We start from the raw sequence: 18,024 nt of genomic DNA on the forward strand, positions 1-18,024 counted from the left end.
TGCCATAACGGTCCCTGTTCAAGCACTTCCTGTTATAGGGTAACAACACTCTGTCTCTGTCTCCCAATTTCAATTTCTCTTATGTTTTGTCACTCTGTCACATGTGGCCATGTTTACGTCCATTGTGCAATCATACTCCACCGTTGTCACTCTCAGGAAGGTGGTCAAGAGCCATGGTGTTCACACTATAACGTGCTGTGGATCGCACAGCAGCGCTGTGCGTCCCTGTTCCCCATTTCAGGGACAAATCAGGGCCGATTCTATGCCTGAATTCGGCCTTGAAACAGAGCCAAAGACGTTTTTGTGCAGTGCGCTCCGCAGCCGCCCTGGAGATATGTGAACCGGCTCCATAGGGAGCCAGTCACATTCTCCTACTATGCGAATTAGATGCGGGGAAACGCACATCTAATTCGCATAGGTGTGAACCCGGGCTTAGCTGGATTTAGTGCATGGAGACAGGAAGTGGGTAAAAGGATAAAAAAAAGGAAAAAAATATTTTCTAAAAGAAAAAATGTACTTGTGTATAATACAGTGTTTAGGTAAATGAAATGTTTTAATAGTATTTAAATAGTAATGTAAAATTGTCACTAATACTGTAGATCAAAATAAGTTGGTTAATGTAATTTTAGTGCTATAATAAAAGGGAATCAGTATTCTAGTTAATGCGTCTGTAGATTCGGCTCTGCTGCCTCTATTGTCTGTAAGTGTAGCTGTCTCTACCATACCTTGTGCTTTGTGTTATAAACCTGCCAGACAATGTGATGTGGATAAGTTTAACTTTTTAGAGCAACATTTTGATCATTTTAGTGTGAGTTGATCAAAGAGAAAGAAAAGCTAAACTCTATTGCATGCATGAACTCTGAAGATGTGTCGGGCCTTCTACAGCCATACAGCCACATGGAGGAGGAGATCACCTGCTTCACAGATGTTACCATGAAAGCCTTAAAGTGCATTCTGCACAGTATTGATTACTGGATAGTTAATGTTCCCATTAATCATAGTGTATAATGGCTAAATTATATGTCTGCATTCCACACCCACCACAAAGAGGCTGCTTTACAGCTCTCCCTACTCATGTACAAATGAGCACATAGAAAGTAGGCCTCACCAAATACTGACTAATTCATTAACAAAGTGTGGACTGTGCGCTTTTCTTCTGCAAATGAAGCTTGTTTTAAGGTATGATCACCTGTTCTGTTAAAGGCAAACTTCTTTTGTTTTGGATAGAGTTAGGTAGGATTGTACCTCCGTCAGTTTTTTTTTTTGGCGGGGGGGGGGCTGTGTTCCTAACTGGGCCCAGACTACAATAGACTTTATCATTGAAATAGAGGAACATTAGAACTACTGTCAGCTTACTGTTACTGTGTTTAAGGGCTTTTTCACATGGCCAGCAGTGCCTACCACCCTCTGGCCCACTGTGGTCTGCGGCATTGCAGCGGCTCCCAGATGTTCAGAAAGTGATCCTGCCACCTCCTAAATATCTGGGGGTTTTTTTTGTTAATCCCACGGGGATCAAGCATTTGGCTCCCAGTTGGGGCACACTCCCGTTGACTTTAATGGGTGTATGTGTATGGCTATAATGGTAAAATTTAGGTGGACAGTAAAGCCATGGCTCAACCACCTCCTTTTACTTCTCCCCGTGTGAAAGAGCCCTTTCTGTTTCAGTGGCAACTACATTATTACTGTTGTAACAGGGACAAAAATAAAAATTAAATCTTCCCAACAGGGACACAGTAAGTTCACAGAAGTCTTGAATTTATCCAAAAAAAAAAGTAAATACATTGGCTGAATTTGGAACTTAGTTTACTGTATGTCCATATACCTACAAATATGTAGTGTACTGGGTAGTTGACATTCCTTGGTCTTTTTGTACACCAGACAAAAATAGGACCAACATAGACGCCAAATCCGAAGACGTAATAAGAATGCACTGTCACATTTTCTTAGTAGACTTTTTGATAACAGATACACAGCTAGCGAGCCTGATGGAGGAATCAGAATGCTCAGTGGTGCTCTTTATTTATCTTTCCTGTGACATGTTTTGCATTGATACTGGAGGATGGACTTCTGGAATGTGCTCATGTGCTTGAATCCTTTCTGTCCTAGACTAGGAAGCTTTTAATGAATCACTGATAAGAGAAAAAGAAACTCAGGTGATGTGAGGGGTTATTTAATGTGAAACTGTACCTAAGTGAACCTTGATCACCTTACTTCACCTATACCAAAGGTGCCTTCATAAAAGATTGGATACCTCAAGCTCAAATATATATATGGTTCCAGAAGGGGAACATGTCAGGTTAGAATTTTTGGAAACTTCATTTCTGACCAGTTTTTGAAGGTACATGATCTGGGACCACTGTCCTGACTTATCAGTCAGGCAGGACAGAAAACCTGGTTTCATGTTGTCTGTTTTGTGTGTGATCATTGTGCAACTTTTTTAAACTTTGTAAACAAGAGATTGGATAGGATAGATAAAAAACTGGATTGCACAAACTATGGTCAAATGTGTTAAAGGCTTGACTCCCAGACCCAACTTACACCTCAATCTCTTCCCACCTCCATGGATATAAATGTGTTACTGAATTAAGCGTACAACCCTATGAAATATTCTCTGGTTTACTCTGATGGAAGATAGACCACCTCTTAAGTATATAGGTGGTTTTATAGTGTATTATACTAGAAGTGGTCTGAGGCCCAGGACTAAATATATTTAAAAAAGAAGGGGCCCTTGACTTGAGCATTGCCTAGTGTCCTCAACCAACTTGTTCCTCACCACTTACGACAAAATATAAAATGCTACATATAGTCAGTAAAACAAAAATCTCTGCAAGAGTTTTAGTTTGGCTTTGTGCTTATCATGTCTTGGGTTCCTGCTGTTGCTAATACAGCCTATTCAATGTTGCAGTCCCAAGGAAACACAGTAATCTTAGCAGAACATATATGAAGGTCATAGCTATCAACAGTAATTCACAAAATATACTTTTGGCATGGCTATTTCTGTGCCTAAAGATACTTTATTTGCAAAGGGAAAGAAATTGGAAAATTGCTCTAAACCATAACAACTAATTAGAAATCATATTTTATAAGTGTTACTTCAACAGACAGGTGTTGGATGTTCTTGTATAGAACCCATGGTAGCTTTTAGACAGATGGTTGTAATCTTTGCTCAGATGTGCTGAGTAATATTTGGAATTCTAGAATGTTACGAAACATCTGAAGATCCTGCGGTAGTCATGTTATTTTTAGCTCACCGTGTCGTTAAGAGGGGCATTATATTCACTGTGTCTTGATTTGTTCAATATATAATGTATTTTTTTCTATATATGCAATAAGTTGCTGCCATCATATGTAAATATAAAGTTCAGTTTCACCCCTTGTAATTAATAATTATTCAAAGTTAAAAATAAAAAAATAAAAATTAAAGGAAACATTGGTTAAAAAGTTAGCCCTGTGGGCATTTATTGTACACAAAAATAAATAAGTTACAATTTACAAAGCAAAAGCACAAATGGCTTTTAAAGTGCAATTCATAAATCTGTCAGCCTCAACCTTGATCTTCATTGGCTAACTCAGAGACACAGACGGTTCATCAGCCATGTATCTCCTGTAGTAAAATAAAAATGAAACATAGCGCCCCCTAATGTCTGAAGATGTAAGCCCCCAGAACATTAATTTTACCACAGGGAAGGAAAGTGCAGATACAAAGCACAGTCTGCTCTGAAGACTCTGCATGTGGCATCACATAAATACACCCTACTTATAGGAGGTATATTATGAGTCAAAGCCACATCTGTCCACTGTCATATTACCACTGCCAGACAGAATATCTTCTTATAGACATGGACATTGCGGCATTCATCCAATGAAAACAGCACTTTGTTGGGTATAAGAATACAGGTATGACATTTACACTGTGGTAAAATTAAAAGGGGGATGTTTTCCTGCTCCAATTTCCCACTACAATAGTATTTAGTGTGAATCCCATTTATGAGTCCACAAAATGTTCATTGCATTTCATCCCGCATTTCAGGTATCCACCAGTCATCTTCCTGAAACGTTTTCATTGACGTCCATATGCCACATAATCCATTGTTCAGCTTGGCTCCTCCATGCCACCTTAACACCCTCTCTCCTTATGTCTGTGCTGCCTCCCAGCCAGCAATGTCAAAGTTAATCCATGTTAGCACCTTCAGAGCTCTCTTTTATTCTCTGGAAGAACAAAAACAACAGCTGCCACAGACATTCTTCAGACAGATGTAGCAGTCCTCACTTTGGCAGACAGGACTTGTTTAAAGCGTCTTTTCAAGTCCTGCATGTTTGGAGACTTTGGCCGTGGGATGAGAGAGTTTTTCCTCTTCTCTGACGTGCTGGTAACCTGGTGCTTGCTGATCTCTTTACAGAGGACCTGAAAGGCGTTGTACACGTCAATATAGTTCTCGCTGACGCTGACTTCATAAAATGTGCAGCCCAGCATGTTGGCCAGCTGTAGTCCGTGTTGTGGTTCCACCTGCTTGAGGTGCAACAAGTCCGCTTTGTTGGCCACAATAACAATAGGAACTCTGTTGTCAGGGTGGAGCTGGCGCACGTACTGGTGAAGGTGGTTAATAAGTTCATAGCTCTTACAGTCTGTGATTGAGAAGACAATGACAACAGCATCTGCCCATCTGATAGACCTGTTAAGCTGCTCGTTGCACTCCAGGCTTTGCTCATGTATCTGGGGAAGGAAAAAAAAAATAAAATAAGGTGACCTGGTAAAACAATTGAGAGGAAACTGCTTTTCTAATGTGCCACGGAGACACCATTTCCAAAAGTACTTAAGTGCTGTAGAAGATGTATGCAATATCAATCTGTCTACTCCTTCACCCTCCTAACCCAATGTATGTTGATGCAGCTGCAGAATCTGGAATCAGATACAGCCGAGTTTTCTGTTCTCAGGAGGAATGTACAGCAAAGAGAGAAAAAGACTTTGTAGTGGGGCAGGAAGGGAAATGAGCTGGCTAGACAGTGAGTCTGGAAAGTAAGAAGATATAAGCTGGAAGCAGTTACATCTGGACAGCTGCCCATTCTCAACTGCTGTAACTAGACAAATTTCTGTGAGCACACACAGCCATCCTAGGAGGACTAGACAGAATGGCAAAGAAATGAGCCTATACGTGTCCCCAGTTCCAGACCATTTACAGCAGTTGGATTCAGTTCAAGAGTTCACCGAGTCACCTATAGTACTCTCACGCAGAGGCTTGCATCTCCTGAACTGTTTTCTTAGGACACCTAGCACACAGCTAGCTCAGCAATCCACTGTAGCCCTAAAGATAATAAAGCTCTCTTTTATTTGTTCTGCTAAAATAATAGAATAGCAACCAAGCCAACCATATTCCAGCAAAAGGTTGACACTGTAGATTTGATTTACTAAAACTAGAGAGTGCAGAATCTGGTGCAACTCTACATAGAAACCAATCAGCTTCCAGTTTTTTTTTTTTTTGCCAAAGCTTAATTGAACATGCTGAGGTTAGAAGCTGATTGGCTACCATGCTAAGCTACACCAGATTTTGCACTCTCCAGTTTTAGTAAATCATCCCCTGAGTGACTGATGGAACTAATTACAAGTTTCTGCCCCATAAACAGCTGAGGGATTAGTAGGGATCGTGACAATGGAGATCAGAAAGTAGATTTACCTGAACACCTGGTGTGTCCTGCACCTGGATGGCGAGATTCATTCCATCGATCTGCACTTGTCGGCTGTATAGATTTCCTAAGAAAACAAAGGCACAGTTCATTAGGGAAGGGTGGAATGGACAGGAGGGAAATACAGAGCTGTCAGACATATGTTAGCATGCACTCTATGTTCTGATCATTATGCCAACAGCAGCAAGTCAATCCATAAATCCACAGTCCTTACCTGCATTTCGTTCGTAGTCGCCAATAAACCGCTTGGTGAGAAATCTGACCACCAGAGCTGCAAGGAAAGAAACAAGAGAATGGTAAGCTGATTGTAAAACGCTGCTTTCCCCCCACTACCCCATCAACAGATTCCTTCTACAAGTGGGCGAGCTGCAGGTGGCGTCTCTCCATACAGCAATTGTTGTACATTACAATACCCCCGCACAGCCACTGCCACAATTAGTGGGGCACTCGTACAGGAAAGACCATTAGCGGCAAACAATTATACTGAAATGAGTATAACCTGTGTATAACCATGTCATTATCTAGGCAATTATAGGACAAATCACCATCACCTTCATGCTGGGTATGACTGAGTGAACTTATATTTAGTACTGCTGAAGAATGCATTCTGAATGTAAATTTATATAAAAAAAAAAAAAAAACTAAACACTGCTCAGTATTATAATAATAAGCTGAACAGAACGATAGAGTCATTGATAAATTCTGCTGCAAAGGTTATTTTCATTCAGGAAACGGTTTCCTAGGTTACGATGGTATGGGCTGGCATCCGTCAATGGAGTGTCAGAACAATCATAAGCAGAAGGGTGATGTAGATTTGCAAAAAATATATATAATAATAATAATATTATATATATATATATATATATATATATATATATATATATATATATATATATATATATAATCATAATATATTAAGATATTATAGTTTTTAATATAATAATTTGCAAAATATAATAATTTTAAAAAGGATATATCTGGATAATATATATATATATATATATATATATATATATATATATATATATATATATATATATATATATATTTATGCAATTTAGTCTTATCTATGATCTAAAGAGAAATGATTTTGGAAGCTGCACAGTGACTCACCTGTCTTGCCCACTCCACTGCCCCCAATCACAGCGATCTTGATGACTCTGCTGCTGCCAGTGCTGGTGCCCGCAGAGTCGGTGCTGGCAGCCGGTGGGCACTCGCTGATAGTGCACATGTTCTGGATCAGACGCATCCTGCCAGTCTCTAGTAGTGGAATGGTGCAGAGAATGGAGAAAGGTGCCGTTTGTAGAGACTTGTGCTGTTTGTAGATGGGGTGTCTGTGTATACTGATAGTGTGCCTATGATCCCAGTAGTGCTGTGTCCCCTCCAGTCCTCCTCTCCTCTCCTCTAATCCTCCTCTCAGCTCCTGGCTCATCTGATCTACACTCTGCACAGCCCGGCTGTTTTGTTCCAGCACAGACAGCAGTATGGCCCCTCCCCTCCTATCCTGACAGCCAATTACCGTCCCGCGCAGCTCGCCTGTCCCGCCCCCTCTCCTGGGAGTGTGTGTGTTGTGTAATATTGCCATGCACAGTCAGTGGGGGAACATAATCCTCATCACAACATAGCAGGACTGCTGTCAGAACACCCCGCACCCTTTCATCGGGCATTACTCTTCAGTCACTGTGACGAATTATCTACACATAACATGCAGTGAGATCTGTACTAAGGGGAGGAGGGTGACACCATGAGTGTGATCTGTACTATGGAGAGGAGGGTGACACCATGAGTGAGATCTGTACTATGGGGAGGAGGGTGACACCATGAGTGTGATCTGTACTATGGGGAGGAGGGTGACACCATGAGTGAGATCTGTACTATGGGGAGGAGGGTGACACCATGAGTGTGATCTGTACTATGGGGAGGAGGGTGACACCATGAGTGTGATCTGTACTATGGGGAGGAGGGTGACACCATGAGTGTGATCTGTACTATGGAGAGGAGGGTGACACCATGAGTGAGATCTGTACTATGGGGAGGAGGGTGACACCATGAGTGTGATCTGTACTATGGGGAGGAGGGTGACACCATGAGTGTGATCTGTACTATGGAGAGGAGGGTGACACCATGAGTGAGATCTGTACTATGGGGAGGAGGGTGACACCATGAGTGTGATCTGTACTATGGGGAGGAGGGTGACACCATGAGTGTGATCTGTACTATGGAGAGGAGGGTGACACCATGAGTGAGATCTGTACTATGGGGAGGAGGGTGACACCATGAGTGTGATCTGTACTATGGGGAGGAGGGTGACACCATGAGTGTGATCTGTACTATGGAGAGGAGGGTGACACCATGAGTGAGATCTGTACTATGGGGAGGAGGGTGACACCATGAGTGTGATCTGTACTATGGGGAGGAGGGTGACACCATGAGTGTGATCTGTACTATGGGGAGAAGGGTGACACCATGAGTGTGATCTGTACTATGGGGAGGAGGGTGACACCATGAGTGAGTTCTGTACTATGGGGAGGAGGGTGACCCCATCAATGTGTGTTGTTTTTATTATGAGTGGAGGTCATCCAGGACAGGGATAGATGTACGCTGATAGACCCCCCCCCCCCCCAGCATGTACATCCTGTGAATTGTGGGGTACACCAAAAGTTGGACACTTCCTGTTATAAACCAACCAGTCACATTTCACCGGACATCAGTTTGTGCCTCCTGCATTTGCATGCACTCTTCGTGCATTTTAAGGCACTTTCCTTAAAGTCTACAGAGCCAAAAATGTCCCACCAAAAGAAGCACCTTTTCCAAAGTGATTCAGAAGCACGTTTTATATATGCCCCATAGACAATAATGAGATTCTTCTTGTCCTGTGTATTGTTGGCAAGGAAGGAACTGTGACCAATCACACAGGTGATCACACTATTGCACAGGTAATATCTTGTGATTGGTCACTTTGCATCGGAGATTTGCAGTTCTGTGATTGGGTGTTGTTTGATCCCCCACTGTAATTATCGTTATTTTTATTATACAGGATTTATATAGTAGTTACATCATTGGTAAAGTTAAATAAATACACAGGTCCATCATGTCCATGCAGTTCAATCTATGTGTGTTCATGTCACAGTGCTTTACAAAACAGTTCCATAGTTGAAAAAGGACACTACTAGTTCATCTAGTTCAACTAATTAAAAAAACAAAACAAAAAAAAAAACACACATACATATAGAAAACCTCCATATACACAATCCTATATCCATAGTTGATCCAGAGAAAGGCAAAAAACTCCAGTAAAGCATGATCCAGTTTGCTCCAGTGGGGGAAAAAATTCTTCCTGATCCCCCAGGTGGCAATCGAATAACTACCCCTGGTGTTATTACCTCTAAATAATAATACCTAGATACATTTTGTGCTTTTAGGAATACATACGACTCTTTGCAAAACAATCTACCGAGCTGTACAAAACCAGTTCTTGAGGGAGCCTATTCCACATTTTCACAGCTCTTACTGTGAAGAAACCTTTCCATATTTGTAGATTAAATCTCTTTTCCTCCAGACATAAAGAGTGCCCCCTTGTCCTCTGTGATGACCTTAAAGTGAATAGCTCAACACCAAGTTTACGATATGGACCCCTTATATATTTGTACATGTTGATCATATCCCCCCTCAATCTCCTCATCTCAAGAGAATAAATTCAGTTCCTCTAATCTTTCCTTATCCATGCCGCCTATCAGTTTGGTTGCCCTTCTCTGCACTTTCTCCAGTTCCCCGATATCCTTTTTGGTAACTGGTTCCCAAAACTGAATTGCATATTCCAGATGAGGTCTTACTAATGATTTGTACTGGGGCAAAATTATCTCTCTCTCGGGAGTCCATACCTCTTTTAATACAAGAAAGGATTTTGCTTGCTGTGGAAACCACAGCTTGGCATTGCATGCTAATATTGAAGTGATTGTAAAGGAACAAGGTTTATTTATCCTCATGCCATATATCTATGCATGAAAGTAAAAAACCTTCTGTGTGCAGCAGCCTCCCAACCCCGCTAATACCTGAGCCCCCTCTTGATCTAGCGATGTCCAGAAGAGCCTTGGCTCTCTGGGGACTTGCACTCCCGATTTGCTTCTGGTGTGAATGGACACACAAAGCCGTGGCTCGGAGCGTGCCTGTTTGGGTGCCCCCACAGCAAGCTGCTTGCTGTGGGGGCACTTGGTAGGGAGGAGTGCTCTGTACAAAATTACTACGCAGAGTAGGTAAGAATGATATGTTTGTTATTTAAAAAACACAAAACAAGACTTTAATATCGTTTTAAGTTTATAATCTACCAAAACCCCCAGATCCTTCTTCATTATGGATTCCCCAGTTGTACCCCCCCTAGTATGTATGATGCGTGCATATTCTTAGCCCCCAGGTGCATAACTTTACATTTATCAACATGAAACCTCATGTCTCACATAGACGCCCAATCAGAGAGTGCATTGAGGTCAGCTTGTAAATTGGAGACATCCTGTAAGGACGTTATTCCACTGCATAGCTTAGTGTCATCTGCAAAGACTGAAATGGTACTTTTAATTCCAAACCCAATATAATTTATAAAGATATTAAAAAGGGAGACGGTACAGTTACAGTACAATTCAATACAGGAGGATCCTGAGAGCTGACGATCTAAAATGGAAAGTATTGACCATTAATCTCCCTCTCTCATAGACCTGAATAGCAGGAGGAGTTTCATTGCTCATTCATAAGATGTCCCAAACACTAATCTTTCATAGACAATGTGGGGTGTGCCATTTTCTTCTATAGGAGTTGTGGTGACATCTGACTACTAGGGGCGGGAGGGTGCTTAAAGGGCTGGCCATGGCTCGAATTTCAGCCAGTTCATTAGGAACCAGTGAAAATGTGCACCTTGTAAGGCCAGCTTTAGATCCCTGTCACTCATACATACAAGGGTTCATCTAGAACAAGCTTTCTCAACCTTTTCAACACAGAGGAACCCTTCAAATAATTTTCTGGTCTCATGGAACCCCTGCTAAAAATGACTATATCTAGAACTCATGATACTTTAGTGTGATGGTCAGTGGGAAGAATGCTCCTTACACTTGTGGTAACTGGAAAGAATTACCCACTATAGCTAAAAAGATCATTGGTGTCAGTGGGAACTTTTCTGAGAAGCAAAAATTAGTCATTGCTTAAGGAACCCCTAGCAACCTCTGGTGGAACCCTAGTCGAAAAACCCTGATCTAGACAGTAGCAAGTTACCCTACCAACATGTCTTTGGAGTGTGGGAGGAAGCCAGAGTACCCAGAGGAAACCCATGTATGTACAGGGAGAACATGCAAACTCCATGCAGATGGTGTCCTGGGCTGGTAGAACAGAGAGCAAATATAAAGAATAGCCCCAAGCTCTGGGAATCATTGAATGGTCATTTATCAAATACTAGACTGAAAAAATGATGGGAAGACAGAACTCTGTGGTTTTCAGTCAGAGAGCTTGTATTTCTTTCCATGAGGGGAGCCCAGAGAAAAGAAAATCTCTCACACTGCTGTTGCCATGCTGTAAAACCTCCCTTTGTGATTCTTGTAGAACGTGCAGCCTTTATACTAAGTGGATTATCATGATCCTCGTTGGTCACCTGTATATGACTGGCTTGTTCTAGTTTCCAAGTGACATATTTTCAGTTCAGTCACCTACAATGAATGCCTGCTTATTTCAGCCCAACAGACATCACAGTACAAACATTTGTGTCTATTAGAATACAACACTGACGTATGTCAGGCCAACGGTTATGGAACTCTCCCTGTCAGCCTGCGAACAAGTGAGGAGAAGCAAGAAGTCTCCCTTGCTGCCACTAGAGGGATAAAATGTTCACTTTTCACTGACACTTCTCCACTCAGCTGTGTGCCGCCCTAGCTGTTTATTGCTGGCAGGCCTCCATGTGTTTGCATGAAATTCACTTGGCAGCTGCTTCCCTCTGTACACATTCATCAGTCAGAAATTCCTTTTTCAGATTCCAAATCTGCCTAGCTTTTCAGGCGGGAAAACAGCTTATGTTCCACCTGGTGGATGAAATGTGCTCCATCAGAGGGACAGAGAAAAGCCTTCTCAGTGCTGTTTTTAAAGTGAAGTGATGGGGGTGGCCATTGCTGACTGTCTTTTGCGAGGCTTTTTATTTCTCACCTCTGCTCTATTGCTTTGACTCATTTGTAATGACCACTTTCCTCGCCCCATCGTACCTCCGTCACTGCATCCAAATGTTCTGGTTTGTTGTGGGTTTAGCAATCTGCGTTCTTTGATGCCCACTGTACTTTTATATTTATATTAATATGATTTTCAGTTATTTCAGTTATTGAAGAAGGAACTAAGGAAAATAATAATAATAAAAAATGAAAATTTTAATAAATGAAAGGCTTTCTGACACTATAGTCCTTATGCCAAATTCATAAAAGATGTGCGATAGTTCCATAGATAATTCTGAAACATGCAACAAATTCATAAAGGGCACTTTTTAACTACCCAGGATCCATCACTTTTATTTTCTGACAGGGGGGTAAAATTTGCATTGGTCTTGTAATAGGCTTCCACTCCCCTCTTCTAACTGGGTGGAGTGAAATCTGCCAATGGTGAGACCCCGTCCCTAGAACAAGTGAGAAATCAAATGTTTTGATGTTGGAGTCAGCCTCAACCCTCTGTGAGGAGATATTACCTATCTGCAGTGGCATTGCTAGGGGGTGGCTTTTGGGGCTATAGCCCCGAATCTGGGACCCATAGCCCCAAGTCTCTGCAGGGGTCCCCAAGGGGAGGGGAGGCTCTCTGGGGAGCCTGATGTAAGTGGGGGGCTCTCTGGGGACCCTGATTTTAAGGGGGAGGCTCTCTGGGGACCCTGATTTTAAGGGAGAGGCTCTCTGGGGACCCTGATTTTAAGGGAGAGGCTCTCTGGGGACCCTGATTTTAAGGGATAGGCTCTCTGGGGACCCTGATTTTAAGGGAGAGGCTCTCTGGGGACCCTGATGTAAAGAGGGGCTGTCTGGGGACCCTGATGTAAAGGGGGGGCTCTCTGTTGACCCTGATGTAAGTGGGAGGCTCTCTGGGGACCCTGATGTAAGTGGGGGGCTCTCTGGGGCTATATACACACACACACGTATATTACTGTATATACATGTGTATGCCCGCCCAAGCGTATGACTTTCTTTACTACACTGCTATGGGCTCTAGCCCCAGATCTTTTGTAGACCTAGCAACGCCCCTGCCTATCTGTAGTATTAAAGAGTCCCTTTAACCACACTCACATAACTGCAATGACCAAATGTTGTTACCATACTAACACTATTCCCTGAGCTTTCCATTATCCACACCAAAAATCAAAATATTGGCCTCCTGATATACAAAAAAAAAAAAACATCATTCCAACACACATAAATAAACCACATGACCTTGTCTCTTTTCCGTCTACCTTCCCAAGAACCCCTTAAGTCCTCCCACTTTGATCTCCTCCAAGGGAGCATAGTGCAGTATTTTGATTGGATGATATAGGGTAATACTTACAGTTCTTATTTGAGACCTGCTGTTTATACATAAAGCAATGTTTAAAATATTCAAAAATCAAAGCACAATATGCAAAGTACAGTAATCCACCAAATCAGTCATTATACTTCACTGGTTTGACTTCAGCAAGTCAGTGTGTTTTTGGTTCCTATAGATAACTGCGTATTGCACAATGGTTAGTGCACTTCTTAATGAAATAATGCATTTCTTGGTAAACTGTTAGACTTGCATGGTGGTCATCTGGGGTTTATAGATCAGCTGTAGGGAGACTATCATCCATGTGTTTGACTAACTACTTTATCACCATTTGTGACATGTTATGTGCACCCTGATGACCTCTTGCGTACTTTCAGCTATTTTGCTGCTAGGCACTTCTTGTTCTATATGGGTCAGTGTAAATAAACTTGCTTTACACATACGACACTAAGGACTTGATTCACCTAAAGGTCATAAAGCAAGGCCTCTCATGTTACTGCTACACTTCAGTTCTTAAAGCATTACTGTACATTTCAAACCTATAACAGGGTTAATATAGTTGACCATACCTCCTAACATCTGAAGTAAAGAAAGAAGGACAACCTGGAAAGGAGATATCATGTGGCACATGGAGAGCACCGCTGTGAAAAGTGGGTGTGGCTAAACTGGGCTAGATATTGGGCATGTGTAAAGCAACTTAATAAATTTCATGTAAACTTACTCATAGTCCACACTGCACACATATGCCGCAGTCCCACAAAATACTCCTGAACTACTGTACCACAAGTGAGAGTTTTACAGACACACATAGAGTGAAAAGATCACTTTAAAAATAAAACAGAACAAGGGCTAGCAATTTGTCTGGGAGTATTAGGCCTCGTTCACACCATGGTGCAGAGACATCAGTTTTTCTGCACACGTTCTGCAAGGGCACAAAAAAAAAAACAATTGTTCTCTATGTGCCCTGTTCACACCACAACACTGGTAACAGGTGCAGATTTTTTCTGCATGGGAAAAAAACTGACATGACATTAACATTGGTGTGATAGGGGCACATAACTGACGTGCATGAAAACTAATGGAAACTGATGTGAAACTGATGTTGGTTTTTACATCAGTTTTCATGCAAGTATGGTGTGAATGAGCCCTAAAGGAGACCTTGATTAACATAGTTTGAAATTACAAAGCAAAAATCAACTGTTGATACAATAAGCACTTTGTTTAATTTAATGTACTGTATAGCGCTAAGCACTCTGTTATCTGGTACACTATGGGGTTGATTTACTAAAACTGGAGAGTGCAAAATCTGGCACAGCTCTGCATAGAAACCAATCAGCTTCCAGTTTTTTTTTTAAATCAATGCTAAATTGAACAAGCTGAAGTTAGAAACTGATTGGCTACCATGCACAGCTACACCAGATTTTTCACTCTCCAGTTTTAGAAAATCAACCCCTATCCATAGAATGCAGTGGTCAGTAGTACATGGCATATTGCCCCATATATTATTGGTCAAGAGGAGGCAAAGATGACCAATGTCCATGGTCAAGGAGAGAAACAATTGCCTGGTCAGTGGTAGAGATGAATGGTCAAGAAGAGCGAAAAATGCCCCATGTTGGTGGTCAGGAGAGGTAAAAAAGGCCAGCGTGGGGTGTTTGCTGTATGCCAACTGTGGCATTATTGGGAGTGCTTTCTGTAGATAGCCAAATGGCTGCCCTATTAATACAACTCATGGAGACACCCCCCCCATGAGCTGTAAACTTCTTCAGCAGTAAGGATGAGCTCCAGCGTGTTCGCACAGCCCACGTGCAGAGCCCGCCAGGAAGTCGGCACTGCGCTGCACTAATCACAAGCAGTGAGACATTGTCCTGATGCGCGGCTGCAGAGATCGGGAAATGTCTCACTGCCTGTGATTAGCGCAGCGCAATGCCGACTTTCTGGCGGGCTCTGCACGTGGGCTGTGCGAACACGCCGAAGCTCATCCTTATTCAGCAGGATAGGTTGCAGGTCCTGTTCTTTTTGCTCCCCCTCCCTCTAAAGTGCTGAAGGTGGCTGCCTCTTTTGCTTACCCCTGGGACTGATTATACTTCTCTAGATGAATGGTACCTACCTTTTTTGAGAGAAATGATATGCAGACCTACAACAGTGCTGCATTGTACCTAATAACAAGTGTTATTTGTGGCACACTTGGTACAGCTAATGTTATCTCTTCCCCCCTCCCATCCCCATCCTCAGTACAATTCCAAACTGGTGATTCAATTCAGCTATTTTAATAGTTTTGTTCTTTCTTACAAAATTACGCTAAAGATTTGTATTTTTTCCTCTCCTCATCCTTACTATTTTTAGATTTGGCACTCCTTGCTGGATTTAATCATAACAACCTTTCAGTTATAAAAAGGTGTTTGAGAAAAAGGCTAAGTGCACACATTTTAACTGCTGGCTCCTCATCCCACGTTATACATTACAGATACACTATAGTTATGGGCATCACAAAAAGCAGAGACTTGTTATAATTGATTGTAACCCCCGGAATAGATTTAACCTTTAATTTTTTTTTTTTAAGCACATATTTTTTTTATAAAACCCAGGACTGACTGATTTGCAATTCAAACATTCTTTGAAGCATGTTTTATTGTACATTTTTTGTCTGTGTGTTTTTCCATCTCTTTTAAAAAAATGTCTATAGATTTCCAGCAAAATCCATGATAAACGTGTTATATGGGTTACCATTAATTCAGGGTAGGGCAATTAAGTTTTACAGTATGTACAGTTGTAGGCAGGTGCAGTCTTTATTCTCCACTGCAGGGGGCACTTAACTGTAGTGTCAAAGCAGATGGGGGAGGAAGTCGGGAGGAACCCAGTTCCTCTATGGATGTCTTGGTCACAGGGAGGCAGCTATCCCATTAGATGGCAGGGCCCTATGTGACTTTGCGCCCATCTTGGGTCAGCCAAAGTCTATTCAAGACCCTGGATCCCGGGCTTGGTGTTAAGAATCGTTATTGCAATTTTTTCCCCCTTGCGATCTTGACAAAGTATTTTCCTGATTTTTTTTCTATGCAGAGAATTCTCTGCTCTGATAAAGCCACAGCCGCCAAAAGTAAAAAAAACAAAAAACAGGCAGTCTGCCAAGTATCACAACATTCTTCAGCCGCGGAACTAAGTATAAACATTGTAACGATTTGTCCTTTAGATCAAAGGAATACACTTCAGTGTGTAAATGAGGGAAGTTTAACCACTTAAACACTAAACCCTTTTCTTACATTTGCTGGTTTCAAGTTAAAATCATTTTTTTTTGTTAGAAAATTACTTAGAACCCCCAAACATTATATATATATATATTTTAGTTGGGTAAGCTTCCTGCTGGGCCTGTTTGTACTATTAACTTGACTGCAGTGGCGGCTGGTGGTATTGTTTGGGGGGGGGTGGCAAAAACAACGCACACCCCCAGGCGGTTGCGGTTGGTGGATCACCCACGACCATCCCCCCGGTCAGTCAGCGGGTCATCTGCAACCCCCCGTGGGTCAGTACCTCACACACACTGGGGACTGTCGCTCCTCTCTGCCCATACTCTGCATGGCAGCAGCTCCTCCTCCATACAGCTCCGCTCTCTTCCGGTGGCCGCAAAACTCACCTGCAGCTCCAGAGCCCGCCACCATACCATCCCCACTCTTCTCCTTCTAGGCCAATGGGCTTGCATGTCCTTTCGGCCAATCGGAACACGGGTCTCAGGACCTGCTTCCTGATTGGCCGGGAGGAGAATCAGTGTGACAATAGCGAATAATCATTCGTTATTGTCACAAAACTGGGTGGGCTCAAGGCACACAACTGGCTGCGCCTCAAGCCCACCCTTTTTTGAAGCCTATTAGAGCCTCTGGCCCTAATCACCTGCTTCAAAAAAAAAAAAAAAAAAAACTACATTGGAATCCATGCATCTGGAGCCCTGCATGTGGATTAGGGGTCGGACACATGGATGGACGGACCGCCACTGCTTGGCTGTTACAATACAATGTTCTTTGCAAATTGGGACTCTGGGTTCTCAGAAGGCACAGTGCAATGCAGCACTATAAGCTGCTGTCATTGGCTCTACCAGTGTCTTTCCTACAACTGAGCACATGTGTGAAAACTGCGGTGAAAAGGACATTTGTATCTAAAAAGCACTAAAAGCTGTACAGTTGGTGGTCCAACAGAGTGGCAAAACTACCTCCATAAATGCCATATTGGGCCATGGGGCCCAGGGCAGAGGCTTGCCTGGTCCGGAGCATGAGGGGTAAACTGTCCTTCTGGGTCCAGGATTGTTGACTTGCCTGCTTGGCTGCTTCACTGCTTATCTGTTTCCATACCTCCCCGGAGTCCCTCATTCTGCTGCTCTGTGCTTGCCAACGTCCTTTTCTCCCCTGTCACTATGTTCTAGAAGGACCTCGGCAGAGTGATCTCCTAATGACTACCCTAAGTATCCAGCTTTGGCATTGGGAGAAGACTGGAGATACTGGGTGTGGACTAAGCTTGCCGATACTAAGCATTTGAACAAGTATCTGTAGTAGACTTTTAGGCTCAGTTTTTTTAGCTGTTAGTGGGATTTCCCCACTGACAGTTGAAATAATAAAAAAAACGTAAATTATCGGTTATTAAGGAGCGAGGCCGCCATGTCCATAGCCTCCCTGGCGGTTTTCCCGAGTGTGGCTCGGGGTTAAAATTCAGGACCATTAGCGGTAACCCCGAGCCACACTCGGGATTACATTGGAGGATCCTGGTGTGGCTTTACTTACCTTGTCCCCAGGATCCTGCGATGTCCCCCGCGGTGTCTGCGGGCTCTGTCCTCCTCCAAAG

General features: G+C 42.6%; 1 protein-coding gene across 1 annotated transcript; it reads right to left on the reverse strand.

The window, feature by feature from the left end:
- Nucleotides 1–3,434: 3,434 nt before the first annotated feature.
- Nucleotides 3,435–7,140, reverse strand: RASL11B (RAS like family 11 member B). Its single transcript, XM_073608451.1, has 4 exons — nucleotides 6,796–7,140; nucleotides 5,897–5,953; nucleotides 5,673–5,749; nucleotides 3,435–4,714 (listed from the first exon to the last, which is right to left on the reverse strand). The coding sequence occupies exons 1-4, from the start codon at nucleotides 7,112–7,114 to the stop codon at nucleotides 4,247–4,249; spliced, it is 921 nt and encodes a 306-aa protein (XP_073464552.1). The 5' UTR covers nucleotides 7,115–7,140; the 3' UTR covers nucleotides 3,435–4,246.
- Nucleotides 7,141–18,024: the final 10,884 nt, after the last annotated feature.

This window comes from Aquarana catesbeiana, linkage group LG01 (genome assembly GCF_042186555.1).
Source record: "Aquarana catesbeiana isolate 2022-GZ linkage group LG01, ASM4218655v1, whole genome shotgun sequence".
Lineage (NCBI taxonomy): Eukaryota > Metazoa > Chordata > Amphibia > Anura > Ranidae > Aquarana > Aquarana catesbeiana.